Source organism: Lepisma saccharinum, chromosome 3 (assembly GCF_977018435.1).
Source record: "Lepisma saccharinum chromosome 3, izLepSacc3.1, whole genome shotgun sequence".
Taxonomy (NCBI): domain Eukaryota; kingdom Metazoa; phylum Arthropoda; class Insecta; order Zygentoma; family Lepismatidae; genus Lepisma; species Lepisma saccharinum.
The window spans coordinates 116423360-116449747 of NC_139231.1; the positions used below are offsets into that span (position 1 = coordinate 116423360).

General features: G+C 37.0%; 2 protein-coding genes across 5 annotated transcripts in view; one reads left to right on the top strand and one right to left on the bottom strand.

The window, feature by feature from the left end:
- Positions 1–11594, top strand: part of LOC145985974 (protein THEM6-like) — a 38473-nt gene extending 26879 nt beyond the window's left edge. The window contains exons 2-3 of the mRNA XM_083120128.1: positions 8700–8914; positions 11275–11594. Of these exons, the coding sequence (XP_082976254.1) occupies positions 8700–8914; positions 11275–11505 (446 nt within the window). The 3' untranslated portion in view covers positions 11506–11594. The remainder of the gene's footprint in view (positions 1–8699; positions 8915–11274) is intronic.
- Positions 11595–13210: 1616 nt separating this feature from the next.
- Positions 13211–26388, bottom strand: part of cmb (combover) — a 103212-nt gene continuing 90034 nt past the window's right edge. For all 4 annotated transcript variants that reach the window (XM_083119238.1, XM_083119240.1, XM_083119237.1 and 1 more), the window contains 9 exons: positions 26026–26166; positions 24926–25185; positions 23961–24078; positions 22542–22688; positions 20855–21031; positions 19046–19312; positions 17400–17468; positions 15741–15918; positions 13211–14000 (listed from right to left, as the gene is read on the bottom strand). In XM_083119238.1, coding sequence (XP_082975364.1) covers positions 13984–14000; positions 15741–15918; positions 17400–17468; positions 19046–19312; positions 20855–21031; positions 22542–22688; positions 23961–24078; positions 24926–25185; positions 26026–26166 — 1374 coding nt within the window. In that variant the 3' untranslated portion in view covers positions 13211–13983. The remainder of the gene's footprint in view (positions 14001–15740; positions 15919–17399; positions 17469–19045; positions 19313–20854; positions 21032–22541; positions 22689–23960; positions 24079–24925; positions 25186–26025; positions 26167–26388) is intronic.

Here is a 26388-nt window from a genome sequence, read left to right on the forward strand (position 1 = left end):
TGGCACAGCTGCCATTGCGATCCTGCAATTGCGGTCACGCCCATTGCGTCCGTGACACTGGGCCTAATGCTGCAGCATCAATAGCACCCACCTTAATCCGTGACTGCCCTCACATACCCTAAACGTGCCTTAATGGCACGGTGGTATCTATATGTACAAGTGAAAAAAAAAAAATCACACGTGAACATAAGAATAAATGGTGTTGCCTCTTTCTGAGGTCTAAAACTAAGCCATCAGCCCTGAACATGACGTTTAAAATAAACTGTAAATTTAAAGGTCAAGAAACAAAAGTTCCTTCCTTCTCTACCCACAAGTGCCATTAGTATTGCCTGATGTGAATAAATCGCAGAGGAGGGGCAACATTAACTTCTTGCTCCCTGAATATTTGGAAAAAAAATGCACTAGATTTGTGAACCTGCCTCAAGTTTCCGTTAACAGCAAGAAGCACGTGGCATCGCAGTCAGGTCTCTGCAAATCAAGTATCCCCGTAGGAATTCGCTGCTTCTGTCTCCAGTTTTGCTTTGAAGCCTGCCAGGTTTTGTACCTACAAGTGCACTCGCATATAACAATGCACCGGAGAGGGGCACAGAGGACAGCTTAACTTTTGCGGTGCGCTTTCCAAACACGAGCTCTCTTTAAGGACCCCTTACTGTCAAAAAGGCCATCGCCCATGAGAAAAGGTGCACCTTGTAAGTTCTTGAAAATGTGCAACTCTGTTTCACAGCAAGTGAAAACATCACAATTGATGAACAACTTCTGCCACGCAAATCACGTTGCAAGTTCATCCAATATATGGCGAATAAACCAGATAAATTTGGATTGAAATTCTGGCTGGCTGTTGATCTTGAGACCAAATACTTCCTGAATGGTTTCGTGTATCTGGAAAAAGACGAAGAAAGAGACAGAAGTCTCCAGCTTGGCGAGTACGTGGTTTTGAAACTCATGGATCCGTTCCTTTCAAAGGGGAGAAATGTCACAACGGACAATTTCTTTACATCGCAGAAACTTGCAGATACCCTGAGTGCCAAAAACACATCGATTGTTAGCACAATGCGACCAAATCGTAGAGAACTTCCGCCGATTTGCAAAGATACGACTCAAAAACGCTTTTCGTTGATGGTGCTTGTGAACGGCGAAAAAACTCTCACTGTCTACCGATGCAAGCCGAAAACGAATGTCAACGTCTTGAGTACCCTACACAAAAATGTTGAAATTGCGGACGAAGCAAACAAGCTTCCACAAACTGTGAAATTTTACAATTGTACAAAGTGGGGCGTGGATGTTCTCGACCAAGTACACAACGTGAGCGGCATCAAGAAGGTGCTGGATGGACATCGCGGCTATAAACGGCTGGATTTTATTTCGTGCATGTAATTCTTCGCATATTTCACGACGGTGCTATATTTTGAACCTCGTGAACGAACTAAGATCTCTGTACTGTGCGACAAAGCAGCGTCCCGCAGTTCTTCCTTGCGGAGGGGAACGGCAACTAGTAGGAAACGTCATCAGTACTCGTCCTGCCGCAACAAAACTCAAGATTTGTGTTCGTCGTGCAACATTCCCACCTATGGGAAATGCCAAGGACAGTGCATCATAAACGTTTATTGTAAAAAGTGTGTAGAATAAGTGGTATACGTGATGTAAATATAGTTTTTTTAAAAAAAATATGCTGTATTTTCCTTATGGCGGTAAGAATCATTTGTGTTTAAGTATCAAGCCCACCATTGGAACATGTCTGTCAAGGATTGTATATTAAGAATCTTGCTTGCAAAAAAAAAGTGTAGAATAATTTCAATAAAATATATAACTAACAGTTAGGCTGAAAAGTTCGTAGGCTAACATAGTAAAAAATATTTTTTTGACAAAATTCGATTTTATTCAATATAGTTGCCTTCGAGGGCGATACAACGATTATAGCGGTCATACAATTTTTCGATGCCATTTTTATAGTACGATTTCTCTTTAGCCTCAAAATAGGCCTCAGTTTCGGCGATTACCTCTTCATCAGTGCTAAATGTCTTTCCAGCGAGCATTCTTTTAAGGTCTGCAAACAGGAAAAAGTCACTGGGGGCCAGATCTGGAGAATATGGTGGATGGGGAAGCAATTCGTAGTCTAATTCATATAATTTTGCCATCGTTTTCATTGATTTGTGACACGGTGCATTGTCTTGATGAAACAGCACTTTTTTCTTCTTCAAATGAGGCCGTTTTTTCGTGATTTCATCCTTTAAACGCTCCAACAACGCTATGTAATAATCGCTGTTGATGGTCTGGCCCTTTTTGAGGTAATCGATGAATATAATACCATGCGCATCCCAGAATACTGATGCCATAACCTTACCAGCCGACTGTTGCGTCTTTCCACGCTTTGGATTCGGTTCATCACGTGCAGTCCACTCGGCTGACTGTCGATTGGACTCTGGAGTGTAGTTATGGAGCCATGTTTCATCCATTGTAATATATCGACGGAAAAATTCGTGTTTATTACGGTTGAATATAGCTAAACATTGCTCCGAATCATCAAAACGTTGTTGCTTTTGATCGATTGTGAGCACGCGCGGCACCCATTTTGCACACAGCTTTCGCATGTTCAAATATTCATGCACAATATGTCCAACACGTTCCTTTGATATTTTTAGTGTCTCGGCTATCTCGATCAACTTCACTTTACGATAATTTAAAATTATTTTGTGGACTTTTTTGATGTTTTCGTCGGTAACAGCCTCTTTGGGGCGTCCACTGCGTGCATCGTCTTCGATGCTCATTTCGCCTCGTTTAAATTTAGCAAACCACTTCTCAACGGTTGATTTTCCTGGTGCAGAGTCCGAATAATGTTTATCAAGCCAAGCCTTGGCTTCAACAGTATTTTTTTTCACCAAAAAGCAATGCTTTATTAACACACGAAATTCTTTTTTATCCATTTTTTCACAATAACAAAAGCTGCTTCACTCACAATGCTATATCTCACGAACTAATTATCCGGCAGCTGTGAAATTTATACACGTATCTTTTGAAGGTTAGTACTAAGTAAAAATCACATGAATTTAATTCTAGTAACGCCATCTATGAGTCAGCCTACGAACTTTTCAGCCCAACTGTTATATATTATATTACTATATAATACCTAGAATTTCCTTTACAGATATGTTGCGGAGTCACCTAGGTTCTAAGAATGATGTTTTCGTTCTAAATCGAACATATTAGTTATTTTTATATAGGAGTCAAAATGACATCTGCTGTTGTTCTAGGTAGTTCTAAAAATCCGTCATTCTAGTGTTAAGGCACAGCTTTAAATGCATCAAATTAAGTGAGAATTCAACCACTGATAAATTTTCATATTGAAGCAGTTCAAAAGTCCAGTTTCAATTCAATATAAATTCCTGAGTACTGATCTTTTGCCCCTGGCTGTGTAATTACCAACCTGAATCATGAGCTCAGAGAAAATCTATAAATAATTTATGAGTAGTGCCATTGTATTCTTATGTCTATTCTCATATTCATGAAATGTAATGCTTGGTGTGCTGACCTATTCTACAGGAAATGATAAGTTTTATTCATCAATTATCTCTACAAAGATGACTAGATGATATCACAGCACTGTATCTCTTTTTCTTTATTTCTTCCTGTCCACTGTTCTTGTATTTCAACACACAATAGGGATAAAATACAAATGAAACCTTTTGAATGCCAAGGCCCTCCAAACAAATTTTTCATGCGTGAGATGTGGTCAGTATTTTGTATTGGGCCAGTATGGAAAATTGTAGTCCCTACTAGGTATCAAATCTGGGACCACTTGCATCAAAATCAATGTGTTTGCTAGGTGGAAACCTACACAAACCATCCAATCATTAACTCACCACTAGTTGGCTAAGTGCAAACTTGCATAACCAACTAGTATTGATGGATTAGCAACTGATAATGGCAGACTGCAGATAAATTTAATCTATCCAATAAGAGTATACACACACAAATTTGTAAAAACCGAATTCCCTGGCTTTCCTAGGTTCTCCAGACCAAGAACCAAAAATATGTTTTAGCTAAACACACAATTTTAGGATCCTACTTAACAGGTTTTTGAATACTAACTTCACATGTAAAGGTAGGTAATAATGTAAAGAGAAACTGAACAATTGACTGTTGGAGGAAAACAAGCTTCTATGTAATACTTGAAACAAATTGACTAACACGGAACTCTTCTTTCAAAAAATTTATAACAATTCCAGTGCAAACTTGAAACTTAACAAGGAATACTTACGCATTATAAAAGATTTCTACTATCATACAGACGAGATGTTTACCTTTACTAGCGAAAGGTTAGAGCTGTGTAAACTGCTAATACAAAATGTGCACGCATATTTCCTTTCGGAATTTTCCTCTTTCACACAGAAAGATGTGACACAAAATAACTTTGATAATTAAATACTTTGTTCATTTGTGCTTATTCCAGGCTCCGATAAATATGTAAATGCAGTATATTACCATAGCTGGCCCTAGGGAGAGGCAACTCGGGCCCCGCGCCGAATAAAATAACTGTTTACATACAGTTTTTATGAGTTCATAGGATGCTAGTGCTTCAATTAAGTAATTTTTCTAGACTTCACGGATTCTTTTCACAGATTTAAATATACCCAAAATCACTGAAATCATATTCCAAACAAAGAACTACATAAGATTCGTGTTCAAATATTTTAATAAAAGTTGTTAATGTGTACTATTCGTTTAATTGTAGAATGAAACCACGAAGTGCGATTATTATTTTTACATGAAAGCGATTCACAACAGCGTCAAAATTCAATTGCAAAGTAAATAAAAGAGAACTGTGATAAACCGTTATTGGTTATGATTACCACATTGTATGTAGACAATGTAACCTGCAAGAAGAGGAATGTGAAATGCTGTTTTGAACAACACTTGCTTTTTTTTTTTTTTTTTTTTTTTAACAATGCCAACTTCCTTGTGGGCCCTGAGATTTGCAAGGTCTCAAACACTATAACATTGTCTAAATTTTTCTATTTCATTATTAATACTCTACCATAAAACACAAAACCTAATGTACAGTCCCGGATACTTCTGGGCCGTAACAGCCCCATATACTTTAAATAGGATTGCTACAACCCAGAAGTATCCGTGACTGTACTTGTTTGAAGTTCATTTGCAGTCATGGTGGAAAGAAATATATTCTACTCATTTATCAAAAATAAGTACATATAAATTATCGATTTTGCGAGGACCCTCTAAGAGTAGACCAACCTGTATCGAGATGAAATAAAGTCAGAATTTTCGCGAGCATATGCTCTTGGTGCAAAATAAAATGTCCAAGGTTGCATTCATGTGACAAACGTTGTCTGATTTCAGTATGTGATACTTAACAAGATGTTCGTATCCCGCACGTATGCAACAAGTCAAAACCAAAGACAATTCAATTCTGCTTCCAAAAAACTCTTCTCTGTTAGCCTTCCTTGGATGCCGAGTAGTTTACATTATTACATATTTGAATTTAAAATTTTGGGTGCATCAGCACTTAGGCTAATTTGTGCCCGTCACATTATACGGGGTCCAGTCCCTTATCATAACAAAAATAACATAATTGTTGTGTAGTGTACCAGGTGTGCCGGTTAATAATTGATCTAAAAGAAAACAAGTGTATCTGGGGAGAAAGGTAACAAATGCTTTATTCAAAGTATGCACCATCGCTAGCTATACATCATGCCCATCTGTCCGTCAAATTGTGGATGCCCTTCCAGAAAAATTGTTCACATTTTGAGGTGATCCTGTCAGCAAGCTATTGTTAGACATCTTCGCAATTGTTGAAGTGTTGCTGGGAAAGTGAAACATGAAAACAAGTTGTAGTCCGAAGGGGCTAAGTCTGGTGAGCATGGCGGGTGGGGCAAGAATTCCCAGCCAAGTGCAGAAATGGTGTCTCTGATGCCTTTCGCTGTGTGTGATGAGGCGTTGTCATCCTGCAAAATCACTTTTCCGTGTCTTGTCGCCCAATCTGGGTGCTCTTCGATCAATGAATAGTTCAAATTGATGAGTTGTTGACGATAGCGAACGGCATACACTGTTTCACCTGGTTTCAAAAGCTCATGGTACACCACACCCTTCTGATCCCACCAAATGCACAGCATTGTCTTCCTTCTGAAGCGATTCGGTTTTGCGGTCGATGTTGAAGATTGTTCTGGGTCAACCCATGACTTTCTGCATTTTGGGTTCTCGAAGTAGATCCATTTTTCATCCCCAGTCACTATCCGATGCACACCGTTTTTCGCTTTTCCATTTGTCAGTCGTTCAGATGATGTGGGACCCATTTTCCTGCCTTCTGGATCTTTCCCATGGCATGAAGACAATCAGATATGGTTTGGCGACCAACATTGAACTTCTCTGCCAGTTGTTGCGTTTGCGTATCGTCTTCGTCCAACAGTGCTTGCAATTCGGCATCTTGGAATTTTTTCGGCTGGCATGGGCGATCTTTGTCTTTCAAGTCGAAATCACCACTTTTGAATCATCGAAACCAATGCACACACACGTCTTGCGTTAGGACATTGTCACCGCATGTTTCCACAAGGATACAATGGCTATTACTCGCATTTGGTTTGAAGGTCAACATGTTTCCCACACAAACTCAATATCACAATCACTCGCACTCGGTTGCACATCCACGGCATTTTGACAGGTACTGTCCTGGCAACACACTGACGTTAACAGTTGAGACTGTGCACCAACCGTTGCTTCCAGCGCCATCCAGAGATGAAATTAAGAATTATTAACCGGCACACCTGGTAACTAAAATATTAAAATATTCTGACTTCGGTTAAAAACTGAGACTGTAAAGGGGTACTCGGCACACATAAGGTCAAAACAAAGGACAACATACAGAATTATACTGCCCATAGGGCCAGTCGCCAGAGCCTCGTTAGTCTGCAAAATGCAGTCCATGGTATACTATGTGGAAGGTCATCCCTTACACCTCTTTTCATTACTACATAGATTACATTGGCTACATGTATTCCATATGTATAGTCAGTCACATCAGAGCCGGCCATTGATGGGTGTGTGGCCTGGGGCATTCAATATTTGCTGGACCTCTAATTAATTTTTTTTAGAGATCTGAAAAATCAGATTTTTGTTAATTAGTCTGAAGTACAGATGTCCTACATTATCAAAAAAGCAAAAAATATTATAATGAATAAACAATTAATTTATATACATATTTAGTATCATTACATGAAGCAATAAGATAAACACGTTGAAGATTAAAATCAAGAATTATAGGACGCTGAGTTTCTAAATTAGTCTCCCTTTTCATTTCAATATCAAACAAATAATTTACGTATAAAAGTGGCAATTTATATCATGTCCAATAACATTCTCTATCATAATTCTCTTTTGCTTTCTTTTCGTTGAATTTTAAGGCTGAAGTGAATTTACATGGTTTCACATAGAATAATATTTAAACTCTATGAATTCACGAATAGTACATATTGTTTTTGATTGAAATGTTTGGATCCGATTTTTATGTAGTACTTTAATTAGCCACGTTAGCTCAGTCGTTAGGGCATCTGATTACCATGCAAGAGACCCGGGTTCGATCCCCAGCAAGGGAGAACCAAGATTTTTTTCCACCTATTCAAGCAGCTCCGGTGCCCACCCAGCGTCGTATAAAGTGGGTACCTGGAGGAAACTCTGAGGGGTAAAGGCAGGGGCATGGTGCTGACCACATCACCCCCACCTTCGGCCGTGATCAAGAAAATGTGGGGCCCTAACTCTACGCCCCCTATACGCCTTCATGGCATGGTGCAAAGCACAGGGGAGCACTTTACTTTAATTAGAATATGGTGTCAGTAATTTTGATATTTTCGAGAATGTAAGAACAATCCATGTAGTCCGAAAACATCAGATTAGTTGCTTAATTGGAAGCACCAGCATCCCATAAACTCTTAATAAACCTCATAGGAACAAATATTTTTATCTGCTGTGGGGGACCCCTGAAACACGGAGCCTCGGGGTTGCCGTACTCCTCCTCCCCACCCATGTCCCTGGGTGGGCTCTGATCTATACTGGCTATGTGTAGACGTGCGACACTGCTTATGATACAAGGATGGGCATAACGAATCAGAATTTTCCCTAATTTTTCGTGCAAATTCTACTTCCTATACTTCAAAATATAACAAATAACAGTAATATAATAATTATTTACGAAATATATGGTGTTCATTTTGTTTTATGGCTGTATTCGTGCATATAACACTCAATGTTTTGACCACTCAGGATGTGGCTGCCGCGTCTTCAAATGGTCACAGCTTGGGCATGTGGAAACTGATTTAGGCCCTCTCCAGTGTTTATATATATATATATAGCTCCTTGGTAAATATGAATTGCCACTTAATGGTAGTAGATTTCTAAATGATCAAGAATTCAAAACATGAGCCATTTTCCATTTCTACTCTAATGACTGATATTACCCAGTATATTAAAATGAAGTATACTTTGTTGACAAACAAATTAAATTTATTTTATGCACTACCACAAAAAAATTGATTTTTCCAGAAAAAAGTACATTTCCCTGGCATTTCCACACTGGCAGACAGCCTGCCAATATATCTTAACTGTATTTCAATAGTCTGTAACTTACTTCCTCGCTTATGTAGTACACTATTGGTTGTTACTCACACTTAACATTTCACATCATTTTCTTACAGGTCTTTGCACAACAAATGATGTAGATCTTCTATTTGATCACATGAACGATGCCCGCTTCCTCAGAGAATTGGACTTTGCCAGATTTGACTTCTACTTTCGATCGGGCCTCTTCAAGCAAATGAAAGATAAGTACGGCAACATTATGCAAGGTGCAACTACACTGCGCTTCAGAAGAATTGTTCCAATTTTCAGCCTGTACAGGATACACACGAAGGTATGGTATAATGTAAATTTCATTCCTATTCAAAAACAATTTTCAATCCATGTAAATTAACCTTGCCAGTACCTCTTTTGGCATAATAATGTTTCCATAAAATTTAATGTTATCTGACAGAAAAAAATAAATGGCAGAGGCAACCATGAATCTATAGTGCATACATGTATACATGAATAGAAAATGTCAATTTTCAAGGGCTCATAGTATTGAAATGAGGCTGTAATGAGCAAAATGTTACTAAGAAAAGTTGTTAGCCTTGATTTTGTCTACACACTGAAAGTTAGCCTGTGTTGTATGGAGACACCCTATATATACACAGAAGGTTGTTTGGGATATACCTGAACTACTTACAAGGTGTACTGGCCTCATGAAATGCCATGCTGCCACCACCAGTTGTGTTCTTATCTGACCACCAGCATTGTGGACTATCGTCTTACATCAAACTACGTTGGAGAACGGGCATGGGAATCCTATCCCATTCCATTCTGCAGGTTTTTCAAAGGGCAGGAAAAGTGCGTGGACGGTGATGATTCAGATGTCGTTTCAGGAGTCCAAATGCACAGAAATCCATTGAACTGGCATCAGGGCTTTTCACCAATGGGGTTCCTGTTTCCCACCCATCTCCTGATAAAAAGGGAGGGATGTTTGGGCAGTATGGATTGAGGCCTTGTCCATATTAATGCACACCTGTTCAGGCCTTCTCTGTACAAATGAGGGTACAGAATACGGGGGGTCAAAATGGATGACAAAGTAGGCAGCATTCGCCTTCACATTTCTGTCCACATTACGTATGGCAACTTCCCTGCATCACCGAATCTGGTGAAAAGTGTCCTGCCAGTAGTGAACGAAGTTGCTGCGCTCCTTGTAATCAGTGTTAAGGTACATAATCACCGAATGTGATAACTGCCAGTGATGTAAATGTACGCTTCGTTCATTGACGACAATTCATTGGACCCTGCCAAGCATCTTTCATAGTTTTCTGCAGTTGAGCCTGCCTTCAGTAATGTGGTACAGGAGGAGGTGGTGCACGTGGGTCTTACAAGCATACTGCACCCTGAGAAGGTTATGAATGGTCATGTTCACAGTGGAAGGAGCTATATGCACCCTCCTTGCCATCTCACTTTGAGCTGGTGGATTTTCCTGGCATGCCATTTGCACAATCTCTTGGAGTACAACAGGCAATACTTTCACTGGTGTCCTATTACAGGTGTCTTTTGTGAGTGAATGTTTACCAACTAAACTGTTGTGTGCACCAGGACACTATCTCTCCCCAATGGTCAAACCATTCTCCCGACACTGTTTTACTATTCCGTCATACGAGGAATGTGCATGGGAAAGATGTACCCTTCCCTTCCTAATAAGGGTTTACTTTTGGTGCCATTTGAGAGCTACGTGCACAACACTCCGACACCTGCGATACACTGATAACAACAGCTGCACCATCTGAAACGTTCTGAGTGATTAGAATGCTTTAGTGCAAATTAAACATGGATAGATGAAATAAAATACATTCTGTACATAAAATACAAAAGAGGTTTAATAACCTTTCATCGTGAGTACAACATGGCATGTGAGGAATCTAAAATAACTCTATTGTGATTAGGGATGGGACTGATTAATCGGCACTCCATCGGTATTGGCTGATATAGGCATATCCGTGTATCGGTACAATTACAGACTATTTTACCGATATCTGAAAGCGGCCCCGGCGCCCACCCAGCGTCGAATAACATGGGTACCTGGGGGAAACCCTGGGGGGTAAAGGCGGTCAGGGGCGTGATGCTGATCACATCACCCCCACTCACGACCGGATCAAGAAAGTGTGGGGCGTTACCCCCACACCCCCTATACGCCTTCATGGGGTGGTGCTATGCACAGGGGCGCACTTTACTTTACAATAAATATCTGATAATTTAGTGCAAAATTCTTCCATTTTGTTGTAATTTTTATAGATAATCTCCATGCCTATTTCTAAAAAAGTAAATGTCTAAATATGCAATTTCTTATTCACAGCAGTCACCTTGAAACATACATTTATTAAGGAGGTCAATGAACCTTTCAGGTTCTTCAAGGACCATTTTTAATTTTATATCGAATCGGTTATCGGTAAATTTTATATAGCTACTTTATCGTTATTTGTCAAAATTTCATATCAGCCCATCCCTAATTGTGATCACCAACAGACTGTTGAACATATTTGTTTTTCATCATGATTATTATAAAATAGCTCAATCACAACACCATCACTCCAACTCAAACCCACGGATGGCAGTGTCGTTTGGATATATCCAAAACAACCTTCTGCATATGCAAATAAAAAGATTCACCGTTATTTCAATTGTAATTTTTCTCTTCAGGTTGTACACTGGGACGAAAAGGCACTCTATCTTGAACAGAAGTTCATCACGACTGATAACTTTGTACGAGCAGTTGTTCTCAGCAAGCAAAACATTGTCAAATTCAATGTTGAAGAACTGATGCAAGGACTACTTGGAAAAGATAAACAAAAACCTCCGATGCCAGCGACATTGAAAAGCTGGTTAGAATACAATGAGCTATCTAGTGCTGAACTGAGGAAAAAAGACTGAAGATAACATCCAGTGATCCATGGATATTGCATTTTTCTATTTTAATTGTTAAAAGTACTATTATAAGAAGAATAAATCATTTTAATGTACATATCTGTATAATGTATGCTTATTTTGCTTGTACTATAGTAGTTTTTGTGCTTGTAAAACTGTAGATAAATGATTATGTAGTTTGAAATAAATGGTAAAATCAGTACCATGCAACAAGAACCTGGTGGGGCTATCCCACATATTTAAAGGGAAAATAAATTCAAGACATGAGGAGCCAGAAGGGTTAAATGGCAAATGAGAAGGAAATAGGAAACCCTTCAAATTTCCGTGGCTGTAGGGAGCATCTTCAGTTGAAAGGGGGGGGGGAGGGGGGAGAGAGATAGGGAGGGGGAGAGAGAGAGAGAGAGAGAGAGAGAGAGAGATAGATAGATAGATAGATAGAGTTATATATATATATATATATATATATATAATGTGAGTGTAGCCCTCCTTATAGATCCACCAAGCTATCTTAAACCTCGGAAAATATGCGAACTACAGGCTTCCCCATAACTTTAACTATCGACACTAGCGCCACTGCTCCCACGCCAGGGTTTCAGAAGGGTTGGTGGATCTATACCTTGATCCACTATATCCAGCTCAATGAAGTTCACCTGGACCCACTCACACAATCAAACCACCTTCCTGGACGTGGATATTCACATTGAGGAAGGTCATTCAAAACATCTATCCACATGGAATGGGTTCAGAGCACAAATGGCACTACTCCATTCAAGACAGTTTTCAGTAAAAGACACATTTAAGTAAGTTAGTACTATGTTCAGCTGTTGAAGCACAAACCAAACACAGTTGTGCCTCTATGAGTAAGAATTCAAAACTTACTTCTAGCACTGAAATGTTTATACTTCACATTTCTAAGTTATGCAATATAACTCCATTTCCACAAAAAGTGGAGTTATGCCATTTGTGCTCTGAAGCCCTCATATAAGGCACCAACCAAATGCAATACTTACACTTCTCCAGCTCCCACCCACTCCACCCCAAGAAAGGCATTATCTCAACACTTTCTCCACCTCCCAACAGAACTACAACCTTCACCTACATTTTAAGCCTTGGTAAACTGTGGATATCCTTCCACTCTGGCCACAAAACAAACATACCCTGCTGCCTCATACACCCCATGCAGAAACCTGCCACCAACCTCCCCCTGTACTTGTCACCCTATACCACTCCCACCTCAACAAAATCACATACATCCTACATTGTCTCATTCACAGTGATCCCAATGCTAGAGATATCATTCCTAGCAAGGCCGGGGTTGTCTTTGAATGGCCTGCAACCTCCACTACACACATACATGCTTTTCAAGATGTTGCAAAAAAATAATAAAAAAAAATTGAAAAAAAATTATGTGCATAGCAAATAACTAACTACAAGCAAGCAGTATCATGTAGTTCTTTCTAATGTTTCAAGGATTGAAGTCACCTAAAACACTGCTAAAAATACACACACACACACACAGTTTCTGCACTTACACTTAGAAAATGATACTCCACCCCCTTAGCCTCAATAACAATAGTAAAGGCTACATTAAGATAATTCAGGTTAAAACTTACATCCAGCAAGTAACAACTGAGAACCCCTTACAAGGTGATGTAGAAAAACACACATACATATATAGCAGTTTATATTGAATAAAAAATATTTTATTTTAAATATTTTTATTAATTTCATGCATGTTCACTGCAAATACTACACAAAAAGTATTGCAGTTCATATATACAAGTAAAGTCAGGCTAACAATGAACATGAATTATTAAATTTCTGTGCAACTTTGTTACGACGTGTGCTATACAAAATAATAATTTAACTTCATTCTGTATCTAAATAAGCTTACCTGTAGATTTGCATTTACAAAAGAGATTAATTATTTTTCAAATATATATTCAGCAATCTTTCCTGAATACCATAATAATGAATAAAAATTCACCAACATAAGAGTATTTTTAGAAAATAACTGAACAAACATAACTACTTCTTTTAAACCACCTGATAAAAACTTTTATATGCCTAACTGTACCGGCAAGCAAAATACTTCCTGAAAATTCAACAGTTTAAATTCTATAATACAACCACCTCCATGTCCAATATAAAATACATAATTGTGATGTTGATCCCTAATGCATTGTTTCTTTTTTTTTTTTGTGAGAATTACCAGTTGTGAGATCCAAGTGCTGGTTAGCGGCTTTGTTTTCTTATTTAGGCTAGTTTCTAGAAATTAGGCAGGATTAGGAAGACAATATTTGGGAAAGAGCCATTTTTTCCTGACTTCACGTCTGGATCGGTTCGTTAACGAAAAGTCACTCTCCTCATTATGCACACTACCGTAAACACTCACCCAACCAGCCACCACTCACACAAACTTCAACGATGTCTGCCTGCAGGTCACCACAGGCCCCGGAGCTATATCCAGGAGCACATTCACCATCATGGCCCTGGTGTTTCTGTCAAAACACAAAAACTGTATGAACTTCTAATGCATTTGAAATGTTGCGAGTTTAAATCTAAATAGACTGATTGGTTTGGTTTATTTTACTTTGCTTTTCTGCCACATTTGGCTAATTGCGAAAATGAGGATGAACGTGATATGATGAAATTGATGAAGGGACATCACGAAGAACATCCATGCTCAGGCTGGGATTCGAACCCAGGACATTGCTCTGGGCATCGTAGTGCACTGTGCTAACCACTCTGCCACAGAGGCCGGCAGTTACATTTAAAATTATTGAAAAAATGGATGACCAATAATTTTCTGTTTTATATTCATTAAGGCGCTGAGCCAATACTGATAATGTGATGAGATGCCTGCAATGGAATTTGCTTTGAAAAAGAAACTGCATATTTAGTAACTTACACAATTGGGACACATGAATTACATCACATATTATATATATAACAAAGTACTGGCTCACAATTAATCAGTGATACCAGCCAATCTTTTTCCGGGAATCTCATGAGGTTCACAAAAATGTCAGGCACCACTTCCTTTGAGTTTAAATATCTTGGAAATTATGCAAACTGCGTAATTTTAATATCTTGGTAACAACACTGTGGGGATACATTTTATTGCTGGTGTCTACCAAAATAACATATCAAAATTCTTGACGTTTTCTTGACCTTTTTTTTCCTTTTCTTAATACTTATTTAATCACCGCCTACTTAGTTATAGTTGCTAATTAAGAAAAATATATATTTTTATTCAATAAAAAAAAAACTTCCACAAGGCAGGTTAAGATGAAAAGTGAAGTTGTACTTTAACAAGAGATTTAGACTTGCTTTAATTATTAATGCATGTAAAAATTAATGCTTCAGACTTCATCATGGTGGGAAATGGCCACATTAACTTATTTAATATTTTTACAAACCTTCACGCATACAAGAATAGCAGACGACACAAACCCAGATACACAGTTAACAACAGCGCACCTAGCAACAGCCAATTTTATATTTCCAAATATTCAATTTCATCAAATCCCAGTACAGGTATAGAACAACGTAAATTAACCATACTGAAAAAAATAGAAAAATTCTTGACCAGAGGAATAATTTCTTGACTTTTTCTTGACATTCTTGATTGGTAGACACCCTGTATTGTGATTAATTATTACATCACATGAAATTATAAGGGCTACCACATGGACAAATGGTTAGAGCTCTTGCCTTTGGTGCAAGTGGTCCCAGGTTCGATTCCCAGTGGAAGACCCCAAAATGACTCGAGTCATGAAAGCCCGAAAAAAAGTGTCGATGGGACTCGATACGCTGACCATGTATCACCCAATGCATGCCATGGCCCTTAGTGGGCTATTGCACCATGTATTGCATGTATTTTAGTTTAAATGATATTATAAATATTTTAAATCAAAACTCTGGGTGATATATATGCAACAGATCTAAATGATGAACTACATACAGTATTAAAATTTATAAATATCCTGAACTACTTAAATAAAAAACTTTTCAATTTTAAAGTATTGGCATCAATATTAATGTGTATCAATAAGGGTGTCACATCAAAGTGGTGTTGACTCAGTTCTACATTACATGTTAATACACACAAAAACAATAACATTTCATGCTATGTACAGATATACTGGATTGGCAAAATTATCGATAATTATTGGCTGATACCAATTCATGTGTCCAATCCCTAATATACCTACGAAAGAAAAATACATTACTCATACCTGGTTGTGGTACTGCCATCGAATCATGGTTAAGCTCACTCTCAGGGCTCATCTGAGCATGAACATTATTCACTATGGAGTTGTTCCCTTCATCTTCAGCATGAAATGATGATGAAAGACGAGTTGGAACCTGGTCCAGACCTAGTTCCCTGTCCTGTTCCACTTCCCATACTTCATCCTGTTATGAAGCAAATGACACATTATATATGGAATACTCCACATGGAAATTAGTTCTAGTAAAAACAAAAGTGAAATTTGTTTTAGTCCTCTAATTCTAGGAATACAGTGGAATCCCGATTTTATCTTTGCGAAGTTTACATTTTCCCAAAGTATACATTCAATCTTGATGGTCCCAACATAGCAAAATGTTGTGCAATTTTCCTTGATTTTACATTTTCCAACCACTTTAAGATTTTATAGTTTCAGTCCATGAAAAACATAAAATCGAGGTTCCACTATAATAATAATAATTTCCCTGGCTTTTAAATTCTGTTGACTTTTCAAGGATTTCCAAGTCAGTGTGAACCCTGGTTTCATGGGAGTTCCTAGTAGTAAAAGTTAATACACTGTACAATATTCACTCATTCATTATACAGCAGGTGCCTTAATTCCATTTTCTCTTAAACTTTTGCATCCCTTTCTTGATCTGCTTTGTACATAGTAATGTGGTTTTCCTTATGTAATATTAAGAAACTGGTGCAAATTCTAATTTAATTAATATTTAAGGCTTATAGTAGATTAATAAGGTTGCATACACATTCATGATCTTCTGAGATGTCTTACAGTGACTGTGAATGTGTTCACCTTGGTAGTTTTGTGCTTAAGAAAATCCTAGGAAATTAACACAAAATGTCACCTCAAAGAAATGAAAAACACCTTTGTGTTTGAATTATTGATTATTTTGTACTGCAGTAGATTTACATGTCATTCAGGACACCAAGGTGAAAAAACTTGAAATGAGTGAACATTTAAAACCAGGGAACATAACATCGGAGTTCTACTGTAATGCATTAGTTGTTATGGACATATTTAAGAACTACTTTGCAACTTGTAATCAAGGGGTCCTGGGTCTGATACACTGGTGGAAGCACATAGTGGTTCGGATCCTACTTTAAACTGTAGGTCCAGTCCCGATTAGCCTTACTGTGCACAAAGTGGACTTAAAAACAAAAAAATTATCAAGAAATACTTTGATATAGAAGATTGAGTGCAGTTACAAACCCAGGCATTGAAGAGTACACTCTAACTTCAATGATCATATAACTTTTGTTAAAAACAATAAAACAACACAAACAGCACGATAAAAAACACTTGGAAGAACTCATAAAGTGAGTGTTTTATTGTTTTTAACAAATATGTTGCCGGCACATGACGTAAGAAGTTTTCTACTGTCAGATCTGCTGCTAGATAATATTCTTTATATCATTTAGTGAGTGTACACAATTTAACTGATTTTTATATTTAACTGCGCTTCCATCTCAATTTTTTTGACTTACTCACACATACATGCAGATATAAACATACATACATACATACATACATTTAATTGACACACACATACAAAATGCTACAAAAAGTAATCGTCACATTTGTGATTTTAAGGCTAATACACTTGGGCAAAAGTTTAAGGCTTTATTCCCCTATAGGAATGCAACCTACCTCAGTCTTATTTTGTAACCCTACACTGCAAACTGCACCTATCCGTTCCTCGATTTTAACCAATTCATCCTGTTAAATGAAAAAATAAGAATTAGTATAGTCAGCAATATATTAAAATTACATCAACACAAATTAGTCTCTATCCACATTTCTTTCAATATGTGTACAAAATTGTGAATGTTCTGATATCAAGTTTTTACTGGCAGTAAATTCACTCATATGAGCAACTGTAACAAATATTGAATCAAAACTAAATTGTAGGGATGGATGCCAATATGTACCAATATAAAATTTATTGATTATTTATTTACTGATGATTAATATTCTACCAATCAGACATAAAATTGAGAATGTTCCTTCAAGAACTCTCCTTAACCCCTAAGGCTGGAATTTTAATACCCAGAAGACTAGCGGCTGGGCAGTAATTTTAAACTCAGAAACACGGTATACATTGGCACAACATTGTTTAAAATGCTGAATCTTCGGAACCACTAATGCAATTCAATTGAAACTTTCAACATAAGTAAAGTACATATCCATGGGTTTATTAAACCTGCGAACATTGTTCAGAAAGTATAAATACAATAATACAATACAATAATTTAGTAATGTATAATATTGAATAGTCAGCACTCACATTATGTTGTTACTTTGCCTGAGTATCAGTTCCTGTTTCATTCTTCTTTTGCCCTTAGAAGTCCAATTTTGTGCGAAACACCTTGAAGCATGTATCAAGTCTAAATCACTTTCCTTACTACCTGACAATAATCTAGAGGATGAATCGTCGTCACTTTCTTCAATAATTTCACGAATTTTATCGCTCACAAGACCCTTCAATCCACTGTTCCCCGCCACCCTTTTTTACGAACAACTACCACAAGGGACAAATAAAAGTAACTTTCGAAATATTTTCGCAAAATGACACTAGGTGGCAGTAAAATAGTCTCACTAGCAAGCAGAAGAAAATTCGCTTCTTTCTGTGCCAATAGATGGCACAGAACAGGCATTCATTTAGAGCCATGATGGGGACGTATGGTGTATGTCAAACCGCCCATGGTAGAAACGTGTAGGTCAGTACGCTTTAAGTCAAACTGCCCTTAGGGGTTAACATCTGAACCAAGTAATAGCAATGGTTTTTGTTTTGAAATAGAAACTGCTTAATCACACAATTACTTTACAATTAGTGCATATGAATTATATGTTTATAACCAGTGGCAATATACGGGGGACGTGCACGTTAAATAAAAAAAACTTGTCAAGTTACCAATTTTATTGTTATTAAATAAAAAATACAAGTTTTACTATGTGTTGTTCTTTTCTAAAACTGATGTTTTGAATCTGTTGTCAGTTTCTTCTTCAGGGTTATCCAATGAGATCATGGACATCAGTTATCTTGTGTTAGCAATGCACATCACTGCCCAATGCCTGCAGCACTGGTCTTGTTCTACATGTGTAGAAGAACATCCCTTTAGACCACACGCAAAACTTGTATTTTTACTTAATAATTTGCAAGCTGCGGTTATGCGAACCTTTAAGAAATTACTTTAATTTTATTGTTGGTCAATTAGTAGTCTGTGGCTTTGTCCTACAAATGTTAGTACTTGTCAATCATTAAAGGAACGAATACAAAATTAATGCATTCATACCTCAGCTGCTTCTGAAGAACTGTCTTCCAGAGCTCCAATACCTTCCGCTTGGCTGTTCTGTTCATATACGATTCCTTCAGCAAATGAGTCTTGTGGTTCAAGAGGATCTTCTAATTCCACTCTGTGTTCGAGTGAAGAGCCGTCCAATCCAGCACTTAGGTCAACACCCCACACCTCACTCTGGTCCCTGTCTTCATGCGACTGGTCTGCTTCTGCAAGGTCCCCATTGCAGCCCAGTACTTCTGCTTCTGTTTCAGCATCGTAGCTCTGCAGAAAAAATGTACCTTTACCTACATTCGTGGTGCAAACACAGTTGCAAATCCACTTCTTTGTATAAAAATTAGGGATTAATGAGTGCCAATCTGATATTTTTATCCCACCCACCACTACCATACAGTCAAATTCTAGTGAAAGTGCATTCATGTCCAACCATTGTCTCTACCATATTTCTTCCTCACCAGGCTACATTGCTGCACAATGCCAACACCATCTTTGTTTTGCCTTTTTTATACATATCAAACTGGAAGGAAACAACAAAAACTTACACAAAGTACACAAACAAAGATGATGATGGTGTGTGTGTACATACATATCTTAATTTTATACAGGATGATCAGTCTAAAAATATATCGAGCATGTAAATTTATTTAGTTTGCCAAGCCTGCTAATGCAGATGGCAATGTGCTGGCTTCAGAATGTCTTTGTTTCATTCATTCCTTTTTGACATCTGACAGGAAAAGTGGGATGAGGTAATGAGCTCTGCGCTCTCAAGCCCACCATACCAACTCCTCTGTAGAGAATATGTACTTTTCACTCAGCTGTCTCACTCATGGTTATTTGGTGAACCCTTCGCTCAGCTGTGCATGTGCAGATTTTTATGTCCTCAGACACACTTTTCATGTTCCCAACTCCTTGTCATCCAAGATGACAGTTTCAACAAGCGCTTTTTTTCTGGGAAGAAAGGTTCTGGTACTCTTCAAGTTGATTTGTCCTTGTGTTCATCACAAGAACTACTCGGAACATTGCAGTTACGTTCATAAATAACAACCTGTAAAAAGGTGCCGGTATCAAGTATCACCAAAAATAAAGTACTGGTTTTAACTAATGATTTTAGATTTCTTGAGAAGCACATGTCATTTGCACTTTCTCTGATTTAGTATTATAAAGTCTTCTTACCTCTTTAATGTGCTGTGTGTGTCTTGTGTGGGGGAATGTAAGGGGTGATCCATTTTCAAGACACCCGAATGTCAACGTCTCTTTTACATAGTACACACTAGACTGCATTATGCAGATTAATGAGGCTCTGGCATTTGGACTCGGCCACATAATCTCCTGTGGAGTTTTTATGGTGTTATCTACATGCATTTTTGTAATTGTCCTTTCATCAATTTCATCTCATCACCATTCATCTCATCTCCGCAATTAGCCAAAAGTGGCAGAAAAGGAAAGTAAAATAAAGCTAAATAATCCACTCTATGCATGTGTTTTGTACAGGTCGTTTTATAACCTTGCATTTTTAACTTCTTCCAAGGTGCTTCTACATCCCTTTATTAAACTAGTTAAGTAAGATATTAGACAACAGGTTCTATCCCTATATAGCATGAAGGGTGCAAAATAGACATACGTGCTGAAGCACCCATTTTAACTCATTAATTCATTCACAATATATTTAAGTGATGGCACATTTTAGATTGAACACCCTGTATATACAAGCTTATATGCAAAACCTGTATTGTCAAAAAATGTATTGTTGCTTGGTATGATTTACATATCAGAAATACTTTACATATAAATGCAGACCATTCTCACCATGTTTGCTCCATTTTTGGTTGCCGGCCACCTATTTCTCACAGACGAAGAAGATCCCTGACTTGAGTTCAACCGAGGCTCCGATGGGGCAAGTGGAGATTGCTGAACACTGCTAGGTAGAAGAATGTGTGGTCCCACGGCACCTTGCTCTTCCAACATTTCATCTGGTGTTGGGTTCTATCATGGAGAAAGATATAATTAGGACAAAAGAAAACCACCAAGGACATAATTATTACATAACGTTTACCTGAGCATTACTAATTATCAGAGCCACATATTTATGGTGAATGACATACCAAGATTTCGGTACTGGCATATTTTGGGATCAAAAGTGGTATACAAAATCTCATATCGGTGTTAGAATGGTGAATAAAAACCTAAATTATATTTAAAGACTATACTCATTACACAAAATTAACATTTCACTTCTAATAGCACATTTATAGACTTATCTGAGTATTAAGTCTATTCCTGTGCAAAAAGAGTCCACTTTCGTTTCTCAAATACCTAGAGCAGAATTATTCAATTTTCTGTTATTTGCATTTACATAACTCACAGGATAATTCAAACCTCAGAAGGTGTCACATCAGCAAATAAACCTTTAATTTAGTGTTTAAGAGTTTATTTTGCATTTTGCAGTTCATTTCGCATCATTTTGTGACAAAACATGGTAGGAAAATGCACCTCACCCTTTCAAAAACATGAAAAATTAACAGTATGATGTGTTATTTCACATTTCGTGTTTTCGTCAAAAACAAAATATGCATGTCCCTACTAATATTGAATAATTTCGATGTGACAATTATGGACAGAAAATGGAACTACATTTTGCTTTTTGCAAATAATTCATGATTGCTTGGGAACAAAGCTCCAATCTATTGACACCATAAGGTTTGGTTTTAGTTAAATATTAAATAATTATTCACAATTAACTTCAACTGCTGAAGTGTCCAAATATCAGTTCCAGCATTTGGATAGATTGGTGAAAATAGACACCTACATGCAATGCAATGTAGAACTAACTGCTTTAGTGAGGAGATTGCAGACATTTTCAGTTTTCCAATAGTGAAAAATTTCCCTGAAACAGAGGTTGAAATTTTAACTATAATTTTTGCTTCAAATAATACTACATTCTTCTAAACGTATACTATTAGGAATGGAGTTAATTAACTATAATTCATTAAAGACCAGACAAACACAGCTTTTCAGTATTTCATATTATCAATAAAACTGCCAATAATTTCACCAATCCAATATGTGTATAAATATCCTGCAACTTAAGTGTAGTATTGTGCATTTTAGTTATGTTGTATTTTGTATCTTTGTTATTTTACTTTGCATTTCTGTCCCTTTTGGATAATTATAATGATCAGGATAAATGATTATCGGATGAAACTGATCAATGGAGACTCATAAAAACATCCATGTCCAGGATGGGACTTTAATACATGAACTTCGAAGGCAAGAACGAAAGTTGACTACCTAAAGGCTCCACTACTTAGCCAGCTCTTTTATTACTGTTCTTTGAATATAAGACATATTAATTAAGTCATGCATACTCTATTTGTAAAATACAATTTTAAATATGAGGTTTTTACTAAGGGATTACCCATCACAGTCACATGCACATAAAGTAAAGAGAATGCAAAATATATCCTAGAAATTATGAAAAATTAATAATACTTACAGGAACATCTTTAGAAACCTGACTTAAATCATCCAACTGGCTTATTTTGGGAACTGCAGATGAACTAGGAGCCGGAAGCCCAACATCGGAATCAGCAGCATGTACTGTCTCAACAGGTACATTTTTTGGTCCTTCTTCAACTGCAGCCTGCAAACAATACAGTAGCTAATAAGTATTGTCATGATAGAGTGGCTACTTTATGACCCAAATAAAATTCAAATTAATTTGATTTTTTAAAATTCAACTTTGTTTTTCTGTCACTTTTGGCCCTTGGCAATGAAGAGGATGAATGATGATATGATGAAGGGACGCTCATAAAGAACACCCATGCACAGGACATAATTCAAACTCAGGACTTCTGGCATCATAGTGTGCTGTGCTAACCACTTTGCCAAGGAGGTTGGCAGATAAAATTCAAGTATAATTCTGAATTTTCAAGTCAAATTTTATAAAAAAATCGTATCAAAGAAAATAATAACAATAATACAAAGCATTGTGTTGTGTGTGTGTGTGTGAACATAAATAATGCATATGATATATATATCAGTAACAGCTGATATGGGCATATCGGTGTATCGGTTTATCAGTAAAATTACTGATTATTTTACCGTTCCGATATATCTACAAATTAGGGAAGGAGCACTATTAAATTTTGGCCAATACCGATAAAGTGCCAATATAAAATTTACCGATACCAACAACCGATCCGATATACAATTAGAAATGGTCCTTGAAGAACCTGAAAGTTTCATTGACCTCCTTAATAAATATGTGTTTCAAGGTGACTGCAGTGCAAATGAAGCTGCATATTTAGACATTTACTTTTTTATAAAGTACGGCATGGAGATAATCCATAAAAATTACAACAAAATGGCAGAATTTTGAACTAAATTATGAGATATTTATCGATATATCAGATCGGTAAAATAATCGGTAATTTTACCAATAAACCAATATGCCTATATCGGCTGATACCGATAGAGTACCGATTAATATGTCCCATCCCTACTACAAATGTATTACAATTTAGTGCAAAATTACGTAATTTTTATGGATAATCTCCATGCTCTACTTTCTAAAGAAGTAACTGTCTAAATATGCAGCTTCTTTTGCACTGCAATCACCTCGAAACACACATTTATTAAGAAGGTTAATGATCCGATCCATTCAGGTTCTTTGAAATTTATACTGGCACTTTATCGGTATTGGTCAAAATTTCATATCGGCCCATCCCTAATATATACATTTAATAAGAAATCACTACACGTCACCCCCTCCCCCCTATCCATACCACACACAGTTTTAGACAAGCTTCGTTACAGAACCACATTTTTTGGTACCGTCTACAATTTTGTATGACTTGTAAGACTACATATGCTGACATGCCATGTATCTAAAACTTTAAAGTTGATTCTGTACCTGTTGTCCAGGAGGCTGCTGGTTACGACCAACTGTGTCCACAAGCTTCAAAAAGGTTAGCTCACTTAGCAGCACTTCAGCAACAATTGCAAGAAGTTCCTCACAAACATCTCGTAATCTACAGAAACAAATACACCATTTAACACAATACAAAATAAATTAACAGAAATATATCATAAAAATATTTTTATGTGGAATTCTCACAAATAGTAATTTTGAGAAAAAAGTGGATTTTCATTCCTAATTCTGGCAAGTACTTAATTTTTGTGTCATTTGCACATTTTTCATTCATAGCTTCATTTCCCCAATTTTTTCAAAATTTTAAGGATATCCAGGTCAGTGGGAACCACCCAGAATAAAAAAGGTGGCTTTTGCCCCTACATAAAGTTTACTCTTCTAACAACCAATAGTGTGTCTCCCAGCTGGCATAGTGGGAACACCGTCACCTTAGAATCAAGGGGCCAGGGTTCTATATTCGGTGGAGGGACATAGTTGTTTAGATCCCTCTTTAAACTGTAGGCCCAGTCCCAATTAGCCTATATGTATATATAGAGCCCAGTCCCAATTAGCCTATCTGAATATATCTATAAACAGCCTGAAATTTAGTGTGAAATTGTGTCATTTTATTAATATTTTTATAATCAACATATAAATTCATATGTCCTGCTGTCTGTAAAGTATATGTCTAAATTTGCAATTTATTTTCAGAAGTTAAATCTTAGGACAGTCATCTGTTACATACATTAAAAAAGGAGGTTAGTGACCCACTTATGTTGAATGTTCAAGGAACATTTGCAATTTAATATTGAATTGGCAAATTTTATTTTGGTAATTTATGGGCAAATATCTACATTTGGTCATCCCTAATATATATAAATAACTTATCTTAACTCATTCATTTTTATATTTGAATAAATAAAAACGAACTTCTATACTTATTGAATATAATTTATACACATACGCACCGACATCCTTGGAATTTATGAAGGGCATCTTCTAACAAGGCATCCAACTGACTTTGGAAAAAACTACTGAGACGTTGAGGACCACCTGAGTTTGGGGAAGAAGATGCTACTGGAGGTATCAACTGAAGTATCAGTCTTCGCACTGCAGACAACAATGTAGGTGAACATGTTTCGTCCAAATGAGCCTTCAAAAAGGGCAGCAACTCCATTAGAACTGTCTGCACTTCGGAATCCATTTTAGTTCGACCAGTACCTGTCAACTGCAAAAATAACATACATATATAATCAGAATGTTCTATTTACTTTTCATAAAATTATATCCTATACTAGTTTTTCTTGTATGTAGAATTATTTTCCTGTAGTTTACGGTTATTACAAGCATAAGAAAACAGTTTTTCATTGTGACATTTCAGGAGAACACACGTTCCCTTCACAACGAAAAACTGTTTTCTTATGCTTGTAATAACCGTAAACTACAGGAAAATATATCCTATACACATACAATGATCATTTCATAGCTAAAAATATTGATAGACGTGGGGATGCGAGGTCCTTCATCCTTAGTTCAGACTAATTTAGTCATAAAAACATTACAAATGAATATTTTTTTTTATTTACGAGGTATTAAAATAAAAGAAGGGGATCCCATGAAGCCAAACAGTAAGCACTCTCACCTTTGGTGCAAGTGGTCCTGGGTTCAATTCCAGAATTACAGCATTGACCCAGCATCGTGATAACAAGTGGGGTGCTACTTGTAAAGAAGAAGTAGTGGGCTCAGGTAGCAAGACCCAGAAAACAGTGGTGATGACACTCAATGTGCTGACCATGCTCACCTAATCAAAATGCCACTGTGGTAGGCCTGGCCCTTAGATGGCTGTTTCATCATGGAGTTTAGTTTTAGTTTATTAAACTATTAAAAGTGCATCTAATGAACATTAATTTCAATGTTTTGAAAAGAATTGTCAATAAGTAAAATAATGAAATTTCAAGACTATCATAACACAAACAGAACATCCACTCATACAAAAAATTAGTGTGCGTGAAAAGAAAAGAAGAACAAAAATGAAAAACTATCAGATATGAAGCTCAAAAGAACTTACTAACGCCTTTCCATTGATGATGGTTGGACCCTTGCTCCCGGCCTTGGAGCTTCCCTTGATGTTCCACACAGCATTCCGTGGCAAACCCTGAGGCCTTGAGATGGGAGACGACTGTGACGACAGAAGTGCTGCTGCCCCCTCCTAAATATACAAACATGCATTGTATCTACAGACTGAAAATTTTAATTAATGCAGAATAACAGACATCTCAAAATTAACTATGATTAAAAGTTAAATCACAGGCAACATAAAATATCATCTTCCTTTTCCTTTACCATTTTTTGTTGAAATTTGGATAATTTGTATTATTATTATTAATGAATGTAGTTTGATAATATTATTAGTAATACAATTGGCCGGACA